At 41.0% G+C, this 26,498-nt stretch overlaps 1 protein-coding gene across 2 annotated transcripts in view; it reads right to left on the reverse strand.

Moving 5' to 3' along the window:
• sema3bl (sema domain, immunoglobulin domain (Ig), short basic domain, secreted, (semaphorin) 3bl) overlaps positions 1–26,498 on the reverse strand; it is a 75,831-nt gene that overhangs the window by 41,867 nt on the left and 7,466 nt on the right. For both annotated transcript variants that reach the window (XM_049580620.1, XM_049580619.1), the window contains exons 2-3: positions 12,012–12,172; positions 1,765–1,827 (exon numbers count right to left, since the gene is read on the reverse strand). In XM_049580620.1, coding sequence (XP_049436577.1) covers positions 1,765–1,827; positions 12,012–12,172 — 224 coding nt within the window. The remainder of the gene's footprint in view (positions 1–1,764; positions 1,828–12,011; positions 12,173–26,498) is intronic.

The following is a 26,498-nucleotide window of genomic DNA, read 5'->3' on the forward strand; positions in this document are numbered from 1 at the left end:
GTCAACCTCATGGTAGCACTTGAACAAAATTCAGGAGATCACTAATGTCAGTAGGTGTCATCCCCGGGGAACCACAAATGTCTGTACAAAATTTCATGGCAATCCACTCAAACAGCAACTATAGTTTTTGAGATATTTTAGTTTGGAGCAAAGTGGTGGATCAGCCTATAGGCTACCAGCCCTCAGAACCACGGCACTAGCATGACTAAAACCTCTCCTGCAGATGATTGCACTACCTGCTTTACTTTGTCAGGTCTTTCATGTTGCACTTATAACTATCATTATCTTTGTCTCCTACTCTCTTCCTCTCCATCTGCTGTGAAGAACAACATACAACTCATTTTTAACCTTCTCCAGGTTAACAAACAGAAAGCTGAGTCAGACTGAGGAGGGAAACAACTCAAGGTGCTGACACATTTCTGGACACTGGCTCCATTTATTACAGTATACATTTTGTGTAGCTGAAACTTTACACTAAGATGCTTTGTTTCTCTATATTATTTGAGGCTGGTGCATGGGAATGCCCCTCTACTCTTTTTCTCTTTTTCCTCTTGTTGTAAACATGGTCTTAATTACACGAACATATCCTCCTCTTCTCCAGTATGTTACGCTGCCCTCCCTATCTCCTTTTATTTTCCTTAATTCCATATACTTCTTCCTCCTTCTGCATTTTGAGCTCATTAAGTGATGAAGTCCCGCCTTATTTTTTTCTCTTCACAGAACCAATAAAAGCCCTTTTAGAATGATTGCCTCATTTAGACTTCATAAGAGTCGTCTGTAATCTATAGTTTATTATTATACCTTTTCAAGGATGTGGGGGAGCACCGTGGCACTAAATTGTCTAACTAGGTTATGCCATTTAATCTACACACAGTTTGTTATACTGCTAGAGGCACATTCTGCACTTCCCATCACAACATGTTCCATTTGGGGACTGCTCTTAAAAAGGGGGCCTTGTAGTGCCGGGAATTCATTAATATTTTGTATCCTGGGTCTCAAACTCGTTAAAAAGTCTTTTTAAAAATTAGCCAGGAACTGAAAAATACAGGAGAACCACTGAGAGCGGAGCAGAGACTGATGTGGCAACAGGATTCAGCTCGGAGGAGCCAAAATCTCTGAAAGCCCATACACCAACTTGACAAGTCAGGGTTTGGAGGACACAAGTGCCGTGCTGAGAGCTGCTTCTCTGCTTGCCACTTGAGGCATTTTGGCAAAAAGCGTAGAGCTGCTCAACAGCGTAGGACAACGCAGTCACCTCATTTATCGAAAAAGCAGCATCTGTTGGGTTCATTTTTGGACCACATTGTGCTGTCGGAGTTCAAGTTACATGAAAGAGGGATGACAATCCAAATGGAGACATCAAGGCCCAGCTGGTAGAATAAAAGCTACCAAAACAGGCAGGCAGTCAGGCCATGGGCAAACAAATTCAACCATCAGCAAACAGACAGGACATTGGCAACAGAGCTGGTTACAAAGCACAGGCAGGAAACAGGTCTTGACAGTTATAGCAGCAAAGCAACAGACAATCTCGAAAAGACTGTCTGAAAGCTGGCTTCTACTGTATATGCTGTTTACTCCCAGGCTATGGGGAATGAAAAGCAGCTTTGTAGTGTGTCCTGTGATCTCAGGAGAATGGAAACTTGAGGATAAGTAATGGGCAGGTGAAACAGGACAAGGTATAAGGGTGTCTCTGGGTGCATTCAGGCACACATTTTTTAATGGAAATGTGATAATCTAAGCAGGAATTAAAAGTCAATCACTAACCTGTGGTTCTTTCCCGGTTTGAATGCAGTCCTCTCTGTTGCCAGGTAACGGGGGCCAGTAGATCTACGAAGGAAGAGAAGAAGAGAAAGATGGAGGAACAGAGAAAGAAGAAAAAACAAGTGATGATTAATGACCTCATAACATTGAAGCAATGCAAACAACTACCTTATTCAGCCATATTGCAAAATGTAATTGCTTTGTTGAACCCACACATGTTTTATGTGATTTGGTTAATGCAATGAAAACATAATAATCAGCCCATGTTGTTAAATTTGAATTATTTCCCCTGCAAATTAAGCTCTATAGCCATTGGAAGCTAAATGAGCTGAGCAGATGCTCTACATATGATGAAACAAAGGCTTCAAAATGAAGCACCGAAGACTTTGGGAACTAATTTTTGGCTTCAGAGCTGAAGCCTTGATTGAGACATGACAGACACATTTATCAGTCCACTTATTCCAGTTACAAGAGTCAGTTCATTCAAATTACAAAAACATATTTTCTAAGACACCTCTGGTGATAGCCAAGTGGATCATTTTGATTGTATATGTCTAGGTTTTGAGAGAATCTGTCTCCCTGATTTCTGCCTTTACTTCAATACAGTGGAGGTGAAAGTGAAAATTGGGATTGTTTTTAAAAGACAATGTCCTGGTTACTCTAAAAGACACATCACATTGATTTTACAGTGACCTGTTTGTATTGGAACTACTTTGTGGACAGTAAATCCCTATAAAATATCTTTTGTGGGTAATCCAGAGTAGCAGCTCATTATTTAGTTATTTATTCATTTATTTATTGGAAATTAATGTTTGCCTTTGAATTTTTTAATTGTAATTTTCCAAATGCTGTGAACACCGGAAACAAATCTCTTTTCACTTCTATTGTGTCCAGTTGGACATCTCAGACAGATGTGCATCTCAAACCCTCTGCAAATTAAACCAATCACTATCTGTATGGTTCTATACCACTATAAGTAAATGATACACTATTTCTATTTTTCATATTGAGGGTGAACTTACCCTTAAACAAGGAAAAAATAATAATTTAATTTGAGACTGACTGCTAAAATCAATATAAACATTTGGATTTTATTTATTTACTTATTCATTTTTAACTCATCAAATACTGCTAGTCATTTCAGAACAGGATATATGATTTTGCTACTGAGCTATGTGATTGTCCCTCTCTTCTACTTCCATACTACTTAAGGGAAAACTTTGCCAGTTTTCAAACATTCATTCATTCATTCATTTTCTGTAATCACTTATCCTGTTGGAGGTGGCAGACGGGCTGGAGCCTATCCCAGTTGACATTGGGCAAGAGGCGTGGTACACCCAGGACAGGTCAGCAGACTATCACAGGGCTGAAGGCAACCATTCACGCTCACATTCACACCCACACATGCAAACTCCGCACAGAAGGGCTCCCTCACCCTGCTGTGCCCTCTTGCTGTGAGGCGGCAACGCTATCCACTGCACCGTGTCGCCTGTGTTTTCAACCAGCTCTGTGTCATTGCAGTGTGTGCAGATGAATGGTGTTTGGCTTTCCCCCATGCCATGAGCGCCCTGCTCATATGCTGATGGAGGTTAGACTTCAACTTCAAAGCACAGCAGGAAGCCAAAAACTGTTCATCTGCAAACTCTGTGATGACACAGAGCTGGTTGAAAATGATCAGTTTCCCTTTAACAGTCTCAGTCAGACCATATATTTAAGATAAATTTTTCTACTGAAAAAACAAAAATTTGATGAACTATCTGCTCCCAGAATCACTGATCAGGAAGACTTTCACATTTAGTTATTCTTTGGGAAACACTGGACTTGCTTACTGTGGACAATATGTACTCAGCTTCAATAACAGAAAATAGAAACACTGAAACACAGTCTCTCTGATACTATGAAAGACTTTGAACTCGCTATACTGTAGATGCAATTGACTCCAGAGACTCAGTCCCCTTCAGTGCCAATCTTATGTTTTGTGCCTAGAAATGAAATTAGACCTTTGGATATAAACACACGGGAAATCTGTGCTCAGAAAAACCTTCAGCGTATCCTAACAAGACCATCTGGAGCATAAAAAAGTATGAATAAATAAAACGCTTCAATTTTCAATTCAAGTTCTCACAGTATAGATCCAAGATTTCCTGATTAGGAAAGTCCCACAGTCTTCATCTCATTCAGCCAACTCAACAAGATGAGGTGAGCTTCAGATGAGCATGAAATAGAATTTGGACCTGAAACAATGGGACTAGTTTTCACACTGCTTTCTACAAATGAAAAATGAAATGGAATTGCCACTGAAGAGGAAAGCCCAAGTATGTCTCGGTATTGAGACAATGACGTGTTTGATTCTGTAGTTTCGTGCAAACTAGCAGTGAGGTTGTTCTCTCATACAATAAGTCTTTGTCTGGAAAACTGGCTTTGTTTTGGCGAACAGGGAGGAAAGAAACCAGAGAGGAAAACAAATGCTCCTGACTTGCATTACTATGTCTGATTATGTCCGGTATGTATGGAGACCGAGAGCGTGTGTGTGTGTGTGTGTCAAGGGGCCACTGTGGTAGCTATATGGTGTTTAAGAGTGTACATGAATGCAATGTGATAAAGTGATAGAAACAAAATGTTGAAAAGATGACTGAATGATTCTCCCCCTTTTGCCCCGAATTTCATACCAGCAGTAAAGTTTGAGACACATTTGGTCTCCTTTGTCATAAACCCAGATTCATCACAGGCAGCTCAGTGCACTCACTGTAAATCAGGGTGACTGAAACCTGGCTCGCAAAGATTTAATTCTCCAACAAGTTAAGGATGTGACATTGGAGAGCCTGGAACTACTGTAACTCCTCTAATATAATACAAAAGGCCAATTGTTACAATAAAATTTCATTGTGTATGATGAATTATCAGCGAGGATATAGTAGATCAGATTGAGAGAATATTGGATTTTTTTCATGGCTATAAACTGCTTATTGGCTCAAAGGAGGTAGATTATATCTGCGAGTACAAATATTTGCAGTCTACAGACGTGCAGCCTTGTTATGTGAGGTCAAACTTACTGTATGTACGCTCTGTTACAAATATAACAGGGTATATATCATCTCTTGTCTTTTATGTTACTTGAGACAAGACAGAGAATAGACGTGTTTTTAAATCATGTTTCCAGTATGTTTCTTTTGGCATAGTCAATTAGCTAAACATGTTCCCTCACAGTTCACCTTGGATGTTGTTTGATTAGATTGTTTTAATCACCATATTATAAGTTAATGTGTGAACAAAGACAGTGTTAGTATAGCAACTGATGACTGTAAGAAATCATATTTTGCCTTATATTAGGAATGTTTGTGAGATACTTTTACAACACAGTGAGTGCATATATCAATTACATGAGAAGATTGATACCACCATCATATCTATGAAGCTAAAAGCTAAAAGGTTAACTATTGTGTACAGATATGACACTCAATAAGAGAGCGATTAAGAGTATTTCCCCAAAAAATGTCAGGGTATATTCACATCAGAATTTTAAGAGGACAAGAAAATAGAGAACGGCTGTCTGGCTAAAAGTAGCTTTTAGTGAAACTGTGTGAAATGAACAGTATTGCAAACTTTGTTTTGTGAGCACTCCACTATCACACCATCTCACTGCAGGGCCATCTCACACCCAGCCTACTTCTGTCTGGCTTGCAAATGTGGGAATCCATTAGAAACAATAATTGGTTTCATGCATGACTGAAATGAATAAATAAATTAGGGCCGGTCTAAAACTTGGCATATAATGCTCTCGATCTCTGGACTAGTTTCTTTGGCATGATGCTGGACTGATATGAATGTGTGGCTGGCTCACACACACACACATAGTCTGACCTAGAGCAGCCTGATAACACGTCTGACTCATACTGATGTACTGTGAAATCAGGCCCTGCCTAACACCTGGCTGGCAATAGTCTGAGGGAGTACACTGCAATACTCCATCCATCGTCCAAGAGTCTTGCTCCACACGCTCTAGGAAATATGGCCGACCTCCACCAGGCATCCACGTTCTTTGCTCTGTGTATTTCCTGACTCTTCATCAATGTGACTCAAAGTGCTCTTTAATTTTTAATCCACCCTTCAGACACATTTGTGACGTCTTTGATTTTTGAACTTGGAACACTGTTTATTTGAACTGCAGAAAAATCTATCCAGAGCTGGAGACAAGCACGCCAAGCAGGACTGTCACGAACACAGGCTGTCCTTTATACTTATGTCCATACCTTTTAACTGCCCCGGCGACTAAACAGGACCTTCAAAAACGTCAGGGGCTCAAGACACAATACTTTAGAAGTCAGCCAAAATCATGGAAAGATACAAATCATCAAATGATGTCTTTGTTCATGTGCCAGCTGCTAAACAACCTGCAACACATCAAACCCAGCAGTGTGCTTGTCACTCGTTAGTTCATATTACTGCAACTGAGGAAAGACATTAAAAAACCCTTTTTTAAGTGCAGACAATAAAACATATCAGATGAATGCATTAATTTAGCATATTTTTGATATGTCTTCCATATGTCCTGTGGCCATAAATGTCACAATATTGTGTAAGTGCACTCACTAACTCTGCTGAGACCCAAGCTACTGTAGTAACATCATGCTGCTGCACGCTGATGTAAGCAGATGCCTTTCCATTTTCTCAGTTGTAATTTTGCACAAAACCATCTGTCTTTTCTGGCAGCTGGGTGTTGCTGAGCCAAAGCGGAATTTGGCAGAAGCAGACAGATGGAATCATGGGATATGATGAGTTTATTTTTGACCGAATCCGGATGCAACAAAGCTGGAGTTGCCTGATTTGAATATTGGACCGAAACACGAAGAGAACCTTTGCATTCTTCAATCCTAAAACCAACTCAGAGAAAGAAAAAATAGTCTCAGGGGAGAAGGCTTAAATTTCAACACAAACTTTTCTATTATCAACACGACACTTTTGACATTGCATTCTTTTGAGGCCAAAGGAATTACTCCAGAATTAAGATACAGTATGTAAACTGGGCCAGAAGCCATCTCCGAAATCACAAAGGAAGCACAGTAACACAAGATACACTGCATGTAAGTAAACACTGAGCGAAATAAACCAACTGTCTGAACATGCTGAAACATATCTGACAGGTGCCAACTACATTTCCACACCAAATATTTATATATATATATATGTGTGTATATATATAAACAAATCTTTCTATATGATGATAAACAATAGTATACCAAATACCAATTATACTAGCTCATGTTTTAAGGTAGGAGAAAGAATATTTACTCCATCATATGAAACATTTACATGAATTAAATCACTGTTTGTTATAGCTTTTCCTGGGTAATTATCATTAAGCAAATTGTCCCACTTCCCAGATTTGATTCAGTAGAAACACAATGGCTGCACAGATTTCAGGCCATCTGACTTGCTCTCAACCAAAGCCTTGTGTTTAGAATTAAACCTTACTCCCATTTCCAATTTTACTACACTGCTGGTCAGAGTTACAGTGGAGAGGGTGGCAAACTAGGTTTTTGTGCCAAATAGATATTGTACACTCTGGTGGGCAGAGTTTGAGCTGGAAAAGTGCAAGCGAGTATAATAGATTTAAGTGTTGTGCAACTTCACTCTGGTTGTGAAAACTTTAAATGTTTTTCCACAAAGTCTAAATTTTTATCAGATGCACAATAGAAAGCCAGAGAAGTGTGAAAAAAAGTTATATACTTGGCAGTGATTAACTTCTTATCTCTGATATGAGTGGAAACATAGCGGTGTTAGACAGACTTCTTAGCATGTGTGTTTCTGCAGCAGATGCCAAAAGAACAAGGGGACTGACAGGGTGGCAATTAAACCAGAACACACACATTTACAACAAACATTTAAGGAATAGTTTTTTTTAAAGTGACATACATACTTATTCACTTTCTTTCCAAAAATTAAATGAGCTCGATACACTGATCTGATGATGTATTAAGGATGGAACTGGAGCAGAAAAAAGGGTATCTCATTTTTTTTTTTTAAATCTGTACATAAACAGAGATGCAAAAATGACAGCTTGTGGGGTTTATCGGGAGTTTCATAGTGTTGGTAGGTATATTTTTCAACTTGGGAGAGAGTCAGGCTTGCTGTTTCCTCCTGCTTCCAGTCATCACGCTAAGCTACGCTAATAGACTCCTGGCTCTAATTCGGCCGTGGGGCCCTTGAGTTTTCAATGTCAGTGCTTGTTGTCATAGCAAAACTGATTTAAATCTCCAGATTGTGGGATTTGGGGGGATATATTGGCAGAAATAGAATATAATAAGTATGTTTTTTTAGTGTATAATCACCTTAAAATAGGAATCATTGTGTTTTTGTTATGTTAGAATGAGTTGTTGAAGTCAACAAAGGGGGCGCGTCCACGTCCATGTTGCATCACCATGTTTCTGCAATAGCCCAGAATGGACAACCCAAACACTGGTTGTAGTTAGAAACTGCTTTATTTAGTGTGTGTGCCTGTTTAAATCATAGGGCGCATTCATTTTGAAGAGAAAGAAACCTGTGGATATCTTTGCTCATGATAAGAACCTCCTAAACATCTTGGTCTCAATTTATCAAAGAAAAAAGCTGAGCACTCAATAGCAGGTGCTGGGCTAGCCCATCTGCAATGAAATGAACAGAATCAGAGACACCCTGATTTGTAATGTGAAAAACTGCTTTATTATTGTTATTATAATTATTTTACCAGTTTAATTATCTGGTTAATCACCTGGTCCACTTGTTTCGGGGAGGTAGAGACCTCAGCAGATAATGTGGCTCCCAGTAAAAAGCTCTTGAATAATGAACACTGAAGGGATTCTAACCAAGAGAAGTTTCAGCTAATTGCAATCTGCGATCCTCACCACTATGCCATTAAATCCTACACACTGCTCCTTTAACATCAACATGTGTTCTTGGAGTGATAATTTTTTTGTGAGGGCAAACACAGTTTATATTCATTCTGTGTTTTGTTTATTGTTTCTTTTTTCTTTTCTCCCTCTCTCAGCGTTGGTTTATGGTTTAGTCTTTGGCAGATGTGTGTCATCTTGTAAACCTTTGTTTCACTGAACTGGCATCACGGAGAGATTTCACAATGGCTGGCTCTGATAGAAGTGCGGGCATTAAGGCTCAAACGGCTTGCAGCAAACTAGCAAGCCTCATGTGTGATCATCAGCCAAGACAGAGAGCAGTGAGAGGAGGCTACCAGAGGATTTAAAACGGTGGATAAGGTGGGCGACATCTGGCTCTCTGTTTACACAAATTCCCCATTCACCCATTCACTTTTTGTCATCCCACTGTCTTTGACCGAAGTATGAGCACAGATACACACACTCATAAGCGCACACAGACACACTGCTGCTCTTAGCTGAAGTGCTGAAACTCAATGAGGGGTTTTTGTTTTAAAGAGAGTTATTTTTGTTCTGTGCTCACTAGAAACCAGTTTAATGGAACACAGAGTGGAGATACTGGGCACCCAACTGGAGAGTGAAATATGAATTAATATATGCTGTGTATTTTCTCAGTGCTATTCTTCTACAGATGAAATGAAATCCTGTTTTAATTTAAATGTGCTCATTTCCCTTGTGTCGAAGCTTTCCAATAAAAACCCTCTGAAAACTCATAAGATATAACTCACAGGTAATAGTAACCCCCCACCTCCACAAATCACAGCTAAACTCCTATCTGTGTCTTTTGTTCCACTGAATAAATTACATGAAATATGAATTCCACTCTAATAGGAGATGCACATTTTTCCATAATTGTTAACATACTGAATCTGGTCTGCGCTGCCAAAGCACTACATCACAGTAACAAAGCCCTGTGATTCTTGAAATAAATAATTGATAAAACTTCATAAAAAGTTAAGTTTCAAAATCCAAGACCCAATATTTATAGATAAAATGAAAACAGTAATAATCAGTGTGGGGAAGTTACTTTGCAAGCTACCAATTATTACATACTGGAAGAAGTTGAACTACAGCAAAGCTACGTCAGGGAGTTTAGTTAACAAAGGCTACTAATAAAAAGTTCAGACTGCAGTACTTTATCAAATGATCACACTGACAATGTACGTGCGATACAAAAAAATGAAACTCAAATTAGTTTAGTGCAAAAACTGCCCTTTTTTACAGGTCATAAAACAAAAAAAACCCAACAATAACAAAAAAAAACACCCACTATTCATGGAAAAGTGAAAGAAATGTCAGCTGTCAGCGGTTTTGTAGAGAGGAACCTCCTAACCTGGTGTGAATTGTAACATTGACTTTTTAAGTGGTTACACAGGGTTGATCCTTTTGTGCTTCCAGCCAGTTGACCAAAATATCGCCAAACAGTGACCTGTGAAAGTCCACAGAGATTGGGTGTGTTTCAGCAGAGTTCTGTGACAAAGAGTGTTTTCTGCCGATAAGTTAATTTCTTTGCCTGTGTAAGTCACTAAATCCAACCATATATCATCTTAATAACTGTTGCCTAAAGCATGTAAAACTATGTAACCAATTCCCAGTAAGTGTTAGCTAGGCTCGATAAAATTTCCACCCAGCGGGTTGTTGCAGCTAAGCCACCTATAGCACATTTTCTCTATTTTTGCACTTCAAAGTAATGTTCGGTTTGAACCAACATCCTTAATTAATTAGATATACTTTGAATTTAATTTGTAAGGTATCTTATTGTCACACAATTTCAGAGTTGTCAATATAATTGTCAATATTCATACATTCAATACTCATATTCTGACATGTGGATCTAGGTTACCCAGTCTGTGTACGTCTACAGGTCCAACCATTGAATATCCAACCATTGACTAACAGATAGATAGATAGATACCTGTATGGATACTTATCCTTCCCCCTGATGTAGATGGAGAGATAGGTGTCTACATGCATCTTAACATCAGTCTATCACAGATGAAAGGAGAAAAATATCCACACATACTATGTATCTGTCAATGTTTTGATCCTTCCATTCATGAAGCATTGGTGGTTAGATTAGGGATGTACAGATGTTTGGATATCTATCATATATTGGTCTGTGAACAGTATGACTTTATGACTAATTGTGGTCAAATAGGGTTCAGATACAGTAGACAATTGCAAAATAAAAACTTTAAAAATAAAATAAAAAAATCATTCTTTTCCCTTTATGGCCCAACATTGTTTGTACTTTTAGTAGCTATCTATGGCAACAAAAACAACAACAAAAAACCCCACAAAGAAGTAATTTAACTGCTTGAATCACTATACAAATATGAATGTAGCTGAACTATCAGCAATCTACTGCAAAATGTAGTTTAACTACTAATATATTTACATGTAGTGCACTACTTCCTGACATGATAAAAATAGCATGATAGCATTCTTCTCTCTCTCTGTTATTCAAACTCTCAGTGTTTGATGACAGTGGAAATCTGCAGCTCAGTTAACAGATCGGACTTCTAGATTGTAATTTATCTCTCATGTCTTTATGGTGAGCCAAGAAACTGTAACTCTCACAATGTAACCTCTGTGTTTGACAAGCCTTACTGACAAATTAAATGCAGGCTGCAGATTAAAGGTGACGTCGATGGAAAAACAAGTTTTGATTTATGACTAGCTGCACTTTTACAGGTGTGAGATTGATGAAATGTTCTGGCGAAGGAAACGAAGCATAAAATTTGACTGTCAGAACAGCCCTGTTTATAAAACAAGAGAAAGAGGAGAAAACCCAAAATGTCTTACTGTAATAAATCCCTTTATCCACAAATTGGCATGAAGACTGCATATGTATATAATCCATTAGTGATTGGTCAGAAATCACAAATAACGGGTGTGTGACCCATTATAGTCAATCTTTTTTTTTTATCTTCTGAAAACTGAGCTTTCTTTAATATTTTCAGCACTGTTTTCTGTTCCCGTTTCAGTGATGATGCAATAGCAGTAATATAGAATAAAATGGCTGTTCAGGTTTGAGTCACCACGTTTATGGTTGATTTATGAGTTAAAGAGTGCTTTAACAGATGTTCTGCAGAGAGGGAATTCTGGAAAACACAATATCGTACGCCTATCTCTTCGAGTCATATATTATCTTCTGCAGATTGAAACCACTCGCAGAGTCACTGTGACTTAAATCAAAATGGAATGATAAATGTAGACTGTACAGTAACTAACCTTTTACTACGCATCAATCATCAGAACAAAATACATTAAAATACTTGAATAACTTTAACTGATATTATTTATTGCCTCCAAAAACCTCACCTCTTTGGACTCGCTGCTGGCAGGCCCCAGCATGAGAGAGTACAGGATGTCTTTCCCTCCCAGGAAGAGGCGGTCACGGTACTCGTCCAGGAAGACGGCGGAAAGGGAGAGCTGGCCGTGATGGCCGCTGAAGATGGACGACCTGTTGGTGGACAGCAGGTCTGCAGAGACAGAGGAGAGCAAAGGATGAGTAAGAAACACATTTAGTTTAACATCACTTTTGTTTTCGCACAACTTAAAGAAATTCCCCTAAGCAACAAAGAATCAGATCCGAAGAGGAGAAGATCAAAGATCAATTTAAAAAAGTTATGATAGCAGTGAAGAAGAGTGTCTTCAGTTCTCTCGCAGGCCCACTACTGATGCATGTTTAAACTTCTTTTTGACATTGAAGCCTTAATGGCTGCTGTGAGCATAAGGGACTCTCGTCCCCGTTTTTAACCAGCGGATACATTTTCACATCAGTTTAAATCATTTAATTTTATTTAATACTGAACTCTGCTGCATGTTTCACGATATCTGACACTGCACAAACACTGAATGGCAGGATGTTAAGTTGGATCTCTCATTTTATACCTCACATGCTGTAAAGCATTTTTCTGGACATTCACTCATCCATGAATGAACAGTGGAAGTACATGAGGAAACTGCTGATCAGTCTATTACTTTAAGAGGATTTTTCAAAACTCTTGCCCCTGTCACACCACAAGGGGAAATGTATAGTTTTTATAGACTGATCTGATATGTGAAGCTCAATCCTCTCAACGCCTTTTCAAATTGGCTCCTTTATGCTGCTGCTGCCTTCACATTAATCTGACGGCACTCACTTCACACTTTTGTCATGTTGAAAATGACATGTTAAACTGAGAACCACAAAAAAAGCACGTCTCCAGTGGGAATCCACATCTTGTAATATCGCCTTCTGTTCCGCTCTACAGCATTTGTCTCCAAACCCTCTTCCTGTTGCTGCTGTCAACACATCATCCCCGCGTATTAAAAGATGTTCCAAGAAATGACCTACAATACAAACAAGAACAGGAAATGTAGAACATTTATTAATCTGATGATGAATGTAGCATAAACAGGCAATAATTCATTCTCAAGGCCGATATGTCATATCAGGCTAACTAATGACGCTCTAGTAAAAGTACAGTCAGACTATACTTCTGCATGCTTAGGCCTGTAATTTAATTTCTCATATCATCTGCCATTCACTCCTGGCACGCATGCTTATTCATAGTTTCTTGCTGTCATTGACTGGGGCTGTCAATTCTCTCAGCTGATGGCATTTAACCAACAGCAGAGTGCCATGCCTTCACTCTTAGGCTACTATCTATCTGCTGTTTTTAATCATTCTTTTTCTGACTTTAGTACGTTCATGCTGCAGTTGTGCACACCCTCCACCTCTCCATCACAGTCTTCGCAGATTCATCAGCCTTTTAGTCTCAGCAGAGTCACCAGCTACCACCACCACTAGTGTATGGATTCCTTGGAGGATTTATCTTGCTGCTACTCAGGGCAGACATCCCTCGATTACAAAATCTCCCTGTAAAACGTAAACGCCAAAGTCTTTTGTCAAAAGAAGCTCTAGCTAAAGTTCAGTCAGGAAGACAACACCTTTCATGCTCGGGCTGGAAGTTTCTTTCTCATCCTGCCATTTACACCTTGCACTTATGCTCACTGACTGTCTCCAGGTGTCATTGTCTGGGTCTGTCAATTGAGTCATCAGCTGATTCACAATCAACCAATAGAACAGCGACACTGCTGCCACTCAGATGTCCCTCAATCACAAAATATCTCCCTCTGGTGTCCAAGAGCCAAAGACTTCTTTTAAACCTTAATCAGCACAAATCATCTGTTAATCTGTACACTCATATTCTGTATTAAATATTATCTTTAATTTATTCACCTGTCTCTCCTGATTGAACTGTATTTGAATCCAGTGATGCCAAACAGTATGAAAACCTCTACTGATAATTTTATGAGATATATGGCTTTATGAGAGCACACACACACACACACACACACACACGATACACACTTCCATATAAGGAAACATGTATCAGTGGGAGAGCAGGAGTCCGTCTGCACACACCAGTCTGCACCTGGCTCTCCTCTCTGATCTGGCAGCAGCTTCAAAGTCAAAAGGTTGATGCAACGACTCTGCTGGAGTGGTAGGGACAAGGTCGAATTCAAGTTCAGCTAAACCTGGGGTGTCTCACACACTCACCCACACCCACACCCACATACATACATACATACATACATACACTGGTAAAGAAACAGCAGCGAGCTCATTGCTTCTTAGCTTGTCAAACTCCCACATATTTGAAATCTTCCACTTTCTCACACAAACACCTATTATATCTCCCTAACCTACCTTTCCGTCATGACTTCCCTTCTGTGTCACCTCTCCTTTTCCCTCTCTCTTTTTTTAGGTAACGGGATGAGGAGAGAAGTATGTGTGTGAGAAGACGTCTTCGGTATGCCAAACTCTCGGTGGAGAAGTCTTTCAGCTCAATCGTCTTTCAGTCTACCTCTCATCACTCGTCTGTCATGCTCGTTATTCCTCACTCTCCCTCTTTTTCACTCAGTCCAACACACACACTAACTTGCACATGCACACACGGTGAGAAAGTAGGCTCAGTCACTCACCACTCAGCAAGGGTACTGAGTGAGAGAAGCAGAGAGGCCTCCTATACCAGTGACACCTTGTCCATCACCGGGGCCTTGCAGACACACACACACAAACGATCTGTTTTTATTAGAAATCTCCATTTCTCAAACCCATAGCTTCCACACACACCTGCATCCTCTACAGTCAGGCTATACACACACACTTTGAAACAGCCTCACCCTGGATCACCCTCATTACCAGCGCACAAGAAACTTTTATAGTGAGGGGAGAGCACTTTCAACAGTTTAACATTTTGTCATGTTGTCTCTGTGTATATACTCCCTAATAGGATCTTTACAGCGGCCAAATCAAAGCTGGCCAACCGACATTGAAGCGTTTTAAATGTTGTTATGCAAAATCCTCTGAAGACAGCGATGAGGGGAATAGTTTAAAAAAAGAGTGGATGTAAAATTTTAAAGCTGCTGGCAAGAAAATAATGTTGAGACACACGAGTGGGAAGACATTGGGGATACTCTGCAGGAGCGAGGGAGTTGGAGGAAGTTAGAGAATGGAAGATAAAGTTGGAGAGGGAAAAGGAAGGGGGGATATTGTGGCTTTTAGCGGCTGGTAAAAGTCAGAAAATAATGAGTGGGAAAGGCAGAGAAAGCCACAAGACATACAGAGAGTGCAGCGATGTATGATGGATTTATTGAAACTGACAAGTTTAGCAGAAAACACATGATGAGGAGACAGAAGACGATAACCTTTAGAACTGTTTTACATTAGATGATGGAGATCTGTGCCAGTGCATGATATGCATTTTCATACCAAATGCTTGTTTTTTTCTCAGTGTAATTTGAATGTATTTATTATACTTGTGAAACTGAATCTTTTTTTGCAAAATGCATTGACATTTTTTGGATGAAAAGTGAATAGAGTTACAATACTACATACAAAGCATCAGCACATATTCATACACTGATACCAGCAGACATGTAGAGGCCCAGATATTACAGCTGAAAGGTCTAATACATTTTCATGACACAGTTTATCAGCAGAACATGCAGGCAGCGCCACACACCATCAGCTGGTGACTGTCTGTCTCCACAAGTTCAAATTTTTCCACGTAGCTATAACCTCCAGCTGGAGAGTGAGTGATGACTGAAGACCATGTGCAGATTTGTGTATGTATGATGGGTATATAGTGTGGAGTTGCATAAGTGTTTGTGTTGGTGTGCTGAGACCCTTAACAGAAACTGGGTAGGTATTGCATCTAATGTTCACGGCACCTCTTTGTTTTGACAGGAAAGATTGCAGAAGATGGATAGTGTCAGGTTTCTAGGACATAGTTATCATTTTTTTTTTGTAACCCATGTGTCAGTAGATTTGCTATATTGGCTCTAAAGAGGGCGTTCCTTAGTTGTTGTCCTATAAATGCAGATGCGAGTGCACGTCCTTTTAGTGAAGGCCTGATTCAGTGGTGGAGAACCCTGCAGAGAAAGTTGATATTCTGGCTTATCAAAAGTCTGACAATGAACAAAAAAACATGTGTCAGCATCAACAAAGTGTTTCAGGGATGGACAGAAAATGTTGCTAATTGTTTAGACTTCTGCTAACTGTAGAGAAAAGGCTCATGGCTACAGATTCAAGTTCATGTTTATGTAGCTAATGTTAGCTAGCGCCTCAGATCACAGTGTGTCCTCTGCCTCACTGCCCATTGCTACAGACCACCTCAGCATCTCCAGAGACAGACCCAAAGTCAGTGGCCTCAACTACCCAAATCCAGCCAGCACAAATCCCAGTAACGGGTACCCAGACAGCCCCAACTACCTACTATATCAGCAAACTTTATGTTGCTGCCTTTACACAGGTTAGACCCAGTGCTGCTGCTGGCCACTAGTCCACTGTGACACCCAGTACTGGGGGGGGGGGGGGTTGCGCTGGCTGAATTTGAGCTGCCAAAGCCACCAACTGAAAGTCCACGTCCAAGTTGCTGCCTGCTCTCCTCCCAGGGAAGCAGTCCACAGCCGCACGTGTGAAGCAGAAGGGCTGTGGCGGACAGAAGGACAGAGAGATAGCCTGAAAAAAATCAGCTGCATGCGGCTCTACAATGAAATGGGACTAAACAAATGAATGCATGGGACACACTAGGTCACTGTATGAAATGTGTGCATATGCCCATTGTTGCCATGTTACTGTTCATCCTGTGGGGGACATAAATGTCTGTGCCAGATTTTATGGTAAGGCATCCAAGAATTGTTCAGGCAATTTATAAAAACCACAAATGTCAACCTCTTGGCTGCACTGGAAGAAAAGTCAAGGGACCACCAAAGTCAGTACAATTCCTCCTTTGGATGCTGTGAATGTGTGTTCAACATTTCATGGTAATCCATATAATAGATATTGATAGCATGGCTGTGTCGGCTACAGTCGGTGTTGGTATTTGTCAAAGTCACACCAGAGGGGTGCTCAATGTGCATAGGAAGTTTGACACTGAGAGCAAAAGGAGCAAGGGTCTGAACGACTACCATTTAAAATAAAGCCCTGTGTCTCTGAACAGTCATTGGCTGCTTTACACACACAATAACATCATCACAGCACTTTCAGTATTTGTTTGGTAACTGCAGATGTGTCTCAGTGTTTTGTCTGTATTTTGAAAGATCCAGTTTCCTGAACTTTCATCCTTACATGGAATAATTAGGTTATCCGACTCTCTTTTTAAAGCTCAAGATTGTTTGGCACAGTGCACCTTGTGTCATTTATATTCCCCCTTGGCTGTAAACACACACACACACACACACACACACACACACACACACACACACACACACACACACACACATAAACACAAACACACTCAGAATCCTGTTTGATGTCTATCCCTCCTCTTTCTTTCTACCTTTGTGTATCGTAAATCACTCAGAAGTGTGCACAAATCTTCAATAACAACTAAAATGTACGCACATAAATTCCACAGCCACCCACACACACACACAGACACACAAACAGAGGGTAAAGGTGACCTAACAGCTTCCATCTGCAGCTTGTTATCACTCCAGCAGCTCATCGCCTCACTGTGGAAACCACACCACTGTCTCACCTCTCACCAACCTCTTCCTCTCCTGCTGCCTATCCATCTTCACATCTCTCCAATTAACCTTTCCCTCTCCTCTCCATCATGCACTGCCCCTTCTGTCTATCCATCTTTAACTTCCTCTCTGGTGTTATATTTCCTCTCTTGAAGTCACTTCTAAATATGTCTTCACTTTTATCTCTCTCGTCTGTCCATCGGTCTTCTTGTCTCTCTAGACCTTCCTTTCTTGTCTCTCTTTCTTGTGTCCTAGGAGCCTATGCATCTACCAACTTCCTCACAGCATCCATAGGGAGACGTCCACATCTGTCTCCAATGTGTCTCGTTTCCCTAAAGGCAGCCAGCCGACGCTGCATTGACAAACAGCAGCCGTGCCAAACCGAAGCGACACGCGATAGAGCATCTGGTTTCACTGTACGTGTCAAACCTCAGCTATCGCATCATGCAGTTTCAGCCACTTCAAAGATATGCATGCAGTAATTTATTCTGGGATTTGTTTACATTGTCAATGTTCCGCTTAGTCAGGCTGAGGCATGCCCTGGTGTCTGTCAAATGTAAGCGTCAGACGATTCGGACTGCGCAATCTTATTCGCTGCTGTTGTTGAAAGACCATTTGCTTATTTGCATTTTTGTTTGATCTGGGCGCTTACACTGGCCTTTCATCACCCAATGGTACGTAAAAAAGAAAAGATTTTGTGTGATGAAACTGAGGGCAGCGTTACATGAAAGCATTTTAAAAAAGCGCAAATGTACAGGAAAGGTTAAAGAAATAAGATTTGCACTGACAGGTCTGGAAACAAGAGTGAAAGTGGGCTCAAGACGAGAAACAGAGGAGCAGAACTGAGAAGAGAATAAAAAAAGTTCACTTCCAAATCTTATGCTGACATCTCTACTGTACAAATTGGGTACAGGCAGAGTGTAAGCTGTGTTAAGCTGTGGACACACACGCGCGCGCGTGCTTGCATGTACGTATGTAGGCACACACACAATAGCATCAGTGTTATCGTTGGCTCAGTGGGAGAGGGGGACACATCTGAAGCCTATTAGACCCCCTGTGCTACAAAATGCATACCAGAAATACACACACACACACATGCACACACACACCATAATGAACTAATGAGTCCCTGGTTCAGTCACACCTATTCCCATCTCAGCTGACACTCACCCACTCGCTCTCTGTCTCTAAATATTGCTTTTTTGACATTTTGTTTTCGTGAGCTCCGACACACACAAACACACCCACTCACAAACAAATAAAGACCCATTAGACTCATTACACCGCTAACAGACTTCCCAGGGTATCATTAGATCGCGGCTGTATATTGTTGCAGTGTGCCAAGTATTTCTGGAATCCGCCACATGGACAAAAAGTCATGTCACAGTGCTTCTCCTCCTCTCACCACTCCCACCCGTCCTCCTCCTTACCCTCCTCTCACAGGTCTCATATTCCCTCTCATCCTCCTCGGTTTGCTTACTCGGTTGGTTCTTTATGAGATGTGTATTTGAGCTGGACAAATTACCTACATTATGGATTTCTTGCTGACTTTCAGTTTTTCATACGTACTGTATATTCTGTATGCGAAGAAAACTGTGGTGTTGCATTTATTGTTATCAAGGTAAATGTGGCGCTTCATCCTTATATAGAATTCAGGTCATGATATTCATATCTGAATAGTGAAAGTGCTCATAAGTGCATAGAGTCAAAATACTAAACACATGGCACTGCAGCGCTTGGAAAATAAGTATGCCACCAGGGCATGATTGGATACATCAGGTTGGATTACATTTATAAATGAAAACCCTCCTCCTTTCTCCCTCTCTCAGTCTCTCTCCTTGTCTCTCGTGTAAAAAAAATAACAGCGGCAGATGGAGGAAAGCACAGCTGCAGTCTCTCACCACGCAGAGTACTAGTGACTGAACGGCAAAGTTCAGACTCACACAGAAATATTATCATGAATTTACGATTGCTGTTCTGGCTGCAGTGGAATCTGGTGTTTCTCTCTGATGTCCCGTACACTGCAAATGTGCTGCAAGTGCATCCTTTGCAGTTTTCACATATGTTTCTCTATTCAGATTTCTATGTTCAAAAATGCAAGCTAGGCATACACTTAACGCTTTGAGCCCCTTTCTGACACAACTCATTCTAGTGTCAGACCGAATATCAGCTTCGTCTGGCGTTGTTTGCCGTGCATTTTAAAAGGAGAGTGAAGGCTAATAATGGCCTGATAAACTGCTCCCGACTGGCAGCAGGACATTTAAATGAATTTCTGACATGTCAGAAATTTTGGTCAGCCGAGCCAGGAGTAAATCCCCCAAGGTCAGTGCGTTTTTTTCTCAATCAGTTGTTCTGGGCAGATCAAAACTTGGACTCACCGTTTTGCAGAAATAGACTTTTAAGCTCTTTTTATGACGTCTGTCTCAACATTGTGTGAACTGTACTTCCACTAGCAAACAAATATCTACCTGCCTGCAGCCCTGGAGCATTCAAACAACAACTCTTTATTGACAACTCTCAATAGCCAGAAAAGTCTTCAAAGACCATACAGTATGAGCACATATATCGTGAGCACTGGCTTTACATCACAGATGATTTACTCGTACAGTGGGAGTTGGAATTAAACAACAACATTTCAAAAACGGGCTCAAATTGTACAATGTATGCTCAGGATTGTTGCACATAGGCTTCTATTACTATTATCATTATAATTAGGCAGTCAAATCCGTATTTATAGTTTCGAACTTAGAGCACAATTTTACCATCAAACATGTTTCTTTTTAGCCTCAGTTGTTAATAAAGTATTAATTCACAGCTATTAGACCTTCAGCTATCTGTGCTTTCAGTGTCACAGGGATTTATCCTGGCATAGACACCACAGGCCAGATAGCTTCTGACAGAGTAAATCCTGGGATTTCCTGCCAACCTGTTACTGCTCCTCACTGGAGATGCCATTTTACAGCTTGCATTCTTGACACACTTGATCATGTGATAAAACCATGAGAAGTGAGATGAGTGCAGAAGCACACAAAAAACAGTGACCTTACAGTCAAAGTTAGATTGTTTCTTTCTTTGTCTGTCTCTCTGTTTCTTTTTTCTGTCCGAGTTTTTCTTTTCTTCTCTCTCTGTCTCACACACACACACACACACACACACACACACACACACACACACACACACACACACACACACACACACACACACTGACATATTCAAGGCTTTTTCTCTCTCTGTCGTCTCAGGATGCCTATCAGAGTTCCTGTTACCCGATCTTCCCCTCCGGGCCAATCAAAACACAGAGCAGGGTGTTACCTCATCACCCTCGATCCTCATCAACCCTCACCCTCCTCTGCTTCCCCTTCCTCCCTCATTTCATCATCTCACCCTCTTCTCTTTCTCTCCTTATCTTCCTCCCTGCCTGACAGCCAGTTGATCTCTCTCTATCCATCTCTCTCTTTTGTCCACTTTCATCCTCACATTTTTAATGTGCTCTTACTCCATTACTCATCCATACCACACACCTCTCTCCCATTTTATCTCGCTCATCCAAAATGATCCATGACTTACCCTGCTCCCTTTAACCCAAGCTTTCCTCTGTCCTTTTCCTCATCGCTGCTTCTTTCCTTACTCTCATCCTTCCTCCCATTGCCTCGGAAATGTGTTATCCTCCCTCCTCACTTCTTCCTTGTTCTTACTCCGTCTCACTTCATCACTCCGACCATGCTGCAGTATATTTCTCTCTGAAGAAAGACCGGTGTGATCTTATCCCCTCAGTCTTAGAATTTCGTTTTCTCATCACTCGCTTCCTCAATGCCTCATCCTAGGCCTCTAGCTCTCTGTAGCTTCACACACTTTGTTGAGCACATGCAGCAAAGCACGGGCACACATGCAGTTCTGTACAGTTTAGTTAAACAGGGAAAACAGGCCAATAGTTTAGTCTAGAACCAAGCTTCTGTATCATAGAACAAGACAGTGCAACACATGGAGCCAATGAAATGTTACATATATACAGCTGATGCTCTGTTCTGCAGCAAATTACTGTAAATGAAGAAGCTGGCGGCCAGTATAATAAATGGTTGCAAAACATATTAGGCAGCACTCTTTGTCAGTTAAGATAAAAACAAACAGATGCACACGAGCATGAACACATGCACACACTTATCAGAGTTTTTCTTCTGGCATCAGTTAACGGTGATGTTTGTATGTTGATTGTGTTTGTCAGTTGCTGTCTAATAGATACATCAGCCCACAGTAGAGTCGTTGTTCTCACAACTTCTTGTCAGCTTTTTCAGTGGAACTAATTGATTGTGGTTATTTCAGTGGCGGGGGGCACAGCACTTCAACGTGTGACATGTAAGGTCTCCCATCCTGCACCATAGAGGGTTCCCATCACCTCTGGCCTGTTTTTCTATCACTTTGCATTGGTCCTGAGCCAAAGTGCCAAATGGTACGACACTGAAACGACAGGAGAAGACAAGGAGAACCCTCTTTGTCTTTGCTCGTGTTCCTGTGTGTGCTTATGTGTGTGTTTGTGCAATCATCCTTGTAAGTTTCTTTCCCTCTGTTTTTCTTTCTTTGTATGCTTGCTGCTCTCTGCAGGAAGATCCAGCTGTACTACTGTGTATGTAATGCCTGGTGATCCTTTAATGTCTCCAGTGAAAAAACACACAAGCAGAGCTGAGGATGTTTATCTATCTCACAGAGAGAGGGTGGTGGAGGGATGTTTCTTTCTTAAGTTGAAATTATAAGACTTCACATAAAACACTGGCACGGCATCTGTCATTCCAACAACGCGACCCAGCATGCACTTGGCGGACGGTGACATACAGGAGGAGGCCAAGTTCAACAGTAGTCCAACTGAGCACAAAGTTTTCACAAAAGCTCTGAGTGGACATGTAAAGCAGATGGGCATGTAAGTTAGAATAAATTTCATATTAGTACTACATTTGCACTGGTTTTCAATAAAGGTGCTGTCATATTGTCCAAATGTTGTTTGCCAAGTGACACTAGGCATTAGCATGTCTGAAGAAACCTGTATTGTTTGTCATTTACCATGGATGGGTTACTGAACGGGACTACCAGGCACAGGTCCAGATGCACAAAGTGTTCAGGGCCCCCCCTGGCCTTTATCTGAAAAATGTCACTCAAATTACCACATACCAATACCCTGGAAATCCAGAGTTCTCGCGAGAGCACAATTTTAATTTGCTCAGCGGGTCACTCTGGCAATCAGTAATGATGCTCATTACCCATGCCATTGGAGCCGAGCTGCACCAATCACATCAGTGTATCTAATATAGGCGGGCTAAACAGATGACGACAGTGCTGCGACAACAAAGTCCGGAATCAGTCAGAAAACATTGCAAGATGGCTACGGATGAACACCAGCTGTTTGAAACAGCTTTGGCCGCTACAATGAACGAGTTAGACTTGGCTTTTTCTCTAAAAGAGGAACAGAAGACGGCGCTGGAGTCTTACCTTTGCAAGAAGGACGTTTTTGCTGTTTTGCCGACCGGATACAGCAAGAGTCTAATCTAGTAGTTAGCTCCGCTGGTAGCGCTCTGGATACGTCACCCTGTGTATTATTCTGATTGGTCGTAGTGTTATCCAATTGCATGCAGTGATATTTACAAATGCATGCTTGGTGCTGCCCCTCAAGTTGGGCCATTTTCATTACTCATGGCCAGACCCTAAATCTTTCTAGATTTGGGTCTGGATTTCCAGGCTAACATACCAACCCAAAAGAGACTCAAAATGACCACAAAGAGAAGCAAAGGAGCAACAAAGAGACACTAAATAACAACAAGAACGGGCAAAAAAAACTATAAAGAGACACCGAATGACCAAAAAAGACACAAAATTACCTCAAAAACACACACAAAGAGACACAAAACTGCAAAAAGATGCATAACAACTACAAAGAGATGAAAAACCAACATGAAGTTTGTGTGTTTGTGTGTCTTGCTTCTGCATAGGAGAGGTGGTGGATCCCTTTGCATATCTGTACCCAACTGGGGCCACCTGTCTCACAACCTACACATGCATTTAACCCTGACTGTGATCTTTCCCTTACCTTTACCAGCTGGTTTTAATGGTTATTCTTCTGCCTATGTTGTAGACTACAGGCACAGCAAAACACGCCAACAAGTGGTTTTAGTTTTAGTTGGCTAACCTTAAAAAGACACCATAATCAACATCAGCTACACTCATATTTTAGTCTCCACGTGCGGTTGCCATGGGAGAACTGTCAAAAACATTAGCTTTGAGGATTTCATCTATCTGTTTTCACCGGGACTATCTAATTTGTCTACAAACAAAAATATGCCTCAGGAGTAATTTCAAAGACGTTGCAATCAAATCAGAATCCTACACACAGGGGCTTTTATTTGGAGCTGAGACAGAGTAGACGGAAAATGAGCAGAGTAGTGAAGACCAGCACAGTCAGAGTAGATAACAATGGATCAGATTGGGACCAGAGCAGAGGGTGAGTCAGACCTCTCGAGGACAGCAAGGAGGAGAGTGTGTGTTCATTCTTCAGGGTGTGGCAGCGTGAAGAAAGTTTGGAGAAACTGTTTTTTTTTTAGGACTTGAACCCCCCTTGGTGAACGTCCACTGCTGTGATTTATAACGCCCATGATGGAAAAACGATCATCGCCGTGGACACTGAGGGTTGGTTTTGGCTGGCCTTTTTAGCACACACACACACACACACACACACACACACACACACACACACACACACACATCCATTCTTTAACATGGACATGCGAGTCAAACAAGAGTGAATAGACGTAAAGATTTCACAAAGGAAGGAGATACAGGATACTCCCACTTAGACACACACACACACACAAACACACACACATACACAGAGACACACACATGTCTCACAACTCCTGTGTGTAAGAAGACTACTTGGTAATCTACATGACAGATAGTCAAAGCCACATTGTTGGGACTTGAACCCTTTGCTTCTCAAAGAGACCAGTGTCTTTCAGCCTGCAGGTTAGCCTCTCTCTTCCTCTTATCCATCTATCTGTCATTCTTCCATGTCCCTCATCTTTCTCTCCTCTCTTTCAACCTTGTTTCCTTTCCTTTTGATTTTCTAAGCCTCTCTCTGTCCTTTTTTTTCATCAATTTATCTCTCTCCACCACGGTGCCATGACCTCTTTTCATCTGTAGTTCCCTCTCTGTCCAATGCTTCCTTTTTCCTCTCTTCATTCACCTCTGTTTCTTTTACATGCATTCTTTCATGGACCAATCATTTGTTTTCTGTCCACATTCAAAGATCTTTCATTCATTACTTCCCTCTCTTTCCCCTCTGTCCTTTTCTCTCTCTGTTCTTTGAAATTCATTGGTGTGTCCATTCTTTCTTCCATTCACCCTTCAGCCTGTTGATTCATGCCAGCATTAGGGGCACATGTTTTAATTCACAGTGCAGTCCTGCTTCAGGCATTTGAGAGACCTGCGTGCACTGACCTTTCAGGGGTATCAATGCAGCGTTTATCTGGACATGTTTTGCAGCTAATCTAAGCTGTTTGAATCCAGCAGGGGTTTATCAGTCTATCCTTGGACTTTTGGGGACATGATGGGGTGGTAGTCTTATCTCTCAGGGGTAGCTAGTAGGCACAAGGCAGTCCAGCTTTAGAGTCTATAGTTAATGGATGTTTTAAGAGCAAAGCTATATCTTGAAGTAAAATTGCACAACTTTTATTAGGTACCAGTGATGGCTGAACATCTTAAGAGACAGGGCTGGCCTCACTATACCTTTCTTATTATTGACACATTTCAATAAACGACCAAAACCAACAATGTCCCAGTCAGTCTCACCACTTTCCAACTTTTCTACCTTGTCTGTGACTTTGAAATGGGTAACTAATTCCCTTAAACACCTGGGCACTGTAGTTTTTAGCAAGCGTGCCTTGTTGGAGACTATTTTCAGGGATGGATTAATACACGTATGGAACTCCAGCAACTTACAATAAAGTACAACAAGTGGAAGTCTATGGAAAACTACGCTATATCAAGCTGTGACTCCACTGAGTATCTAGTAGGATCAATTTATTGTTGGGTTTTTCGTTTTCAGGACATTTGTTGACAGTTAGGAAATATAGGATAATGTCAGCCTCGTCCTTTAACCACCTTTGTCTCCTTAAAGGGATAGTTTGGATTGTTTTGAAGTGGGGTTGTATGCGGTACTTGCTGAAGGGTAACTGCACTAAAAGTGAAACTCATGCTCTCTTCAAAGCCACCAGACTCCATTCACGAAAACAGCAATGTTACCTTGCAGAACACAGGAGCTGCTGGTGTACCACTGCCTCGATTAGTTAGTTTGTTTGTGTAATTTTGTGACTCTGGAGTTTTAAATGGGTAGTCCTGATTCACCAAAGTCACACAATCACACAAATGAAGGCAGTGGTAGACCAGCAGCTCCCGTGTTCTGCAAGGTAAAATTGCTGTTTTTGTCAAAGGAGTCTGGTGGCTTTGAAGAGAGTATAGCTGGATTATGGCTTCAGTTCCCAGTTGGAAAGGGCTGTCTGGCATCAAGGTAAAGCAATGAAAATATTCGAAATATAGCGTACACTTAAACTGATATTGATTTTTGTTTAGGTGGTTGAAACACATTTTGCTGCTGCCCATGTCCACAGCAGTACATTGCCTATCTTCTTAGTTGGTATTACTGTCTGTTCCTCAAAATCTCAGGGGCACTGACCGCCATCTACTGTAGGTAATACATTGACTTTGGATCAGTAACTCACACAACCCCACTTAAAAAAAATCCAG

The sequence above is a fragment of the Epinephelus fuscoguttatus genome, linkage group LG7 (genome assembly GCF_011397635.1).
Source record: "Epinephelus fuscoguttatus linkage group LG7, E.fuscoguttatus.final_Chr_v1".
In the NCBI taxonomy this organism is placed as follows: Eukaryota; Metazoa; Chordata; class Actinopteri; order Perciformes; family Serranidae; genus Epinephelus; species Epinephelus fuscoguttatus.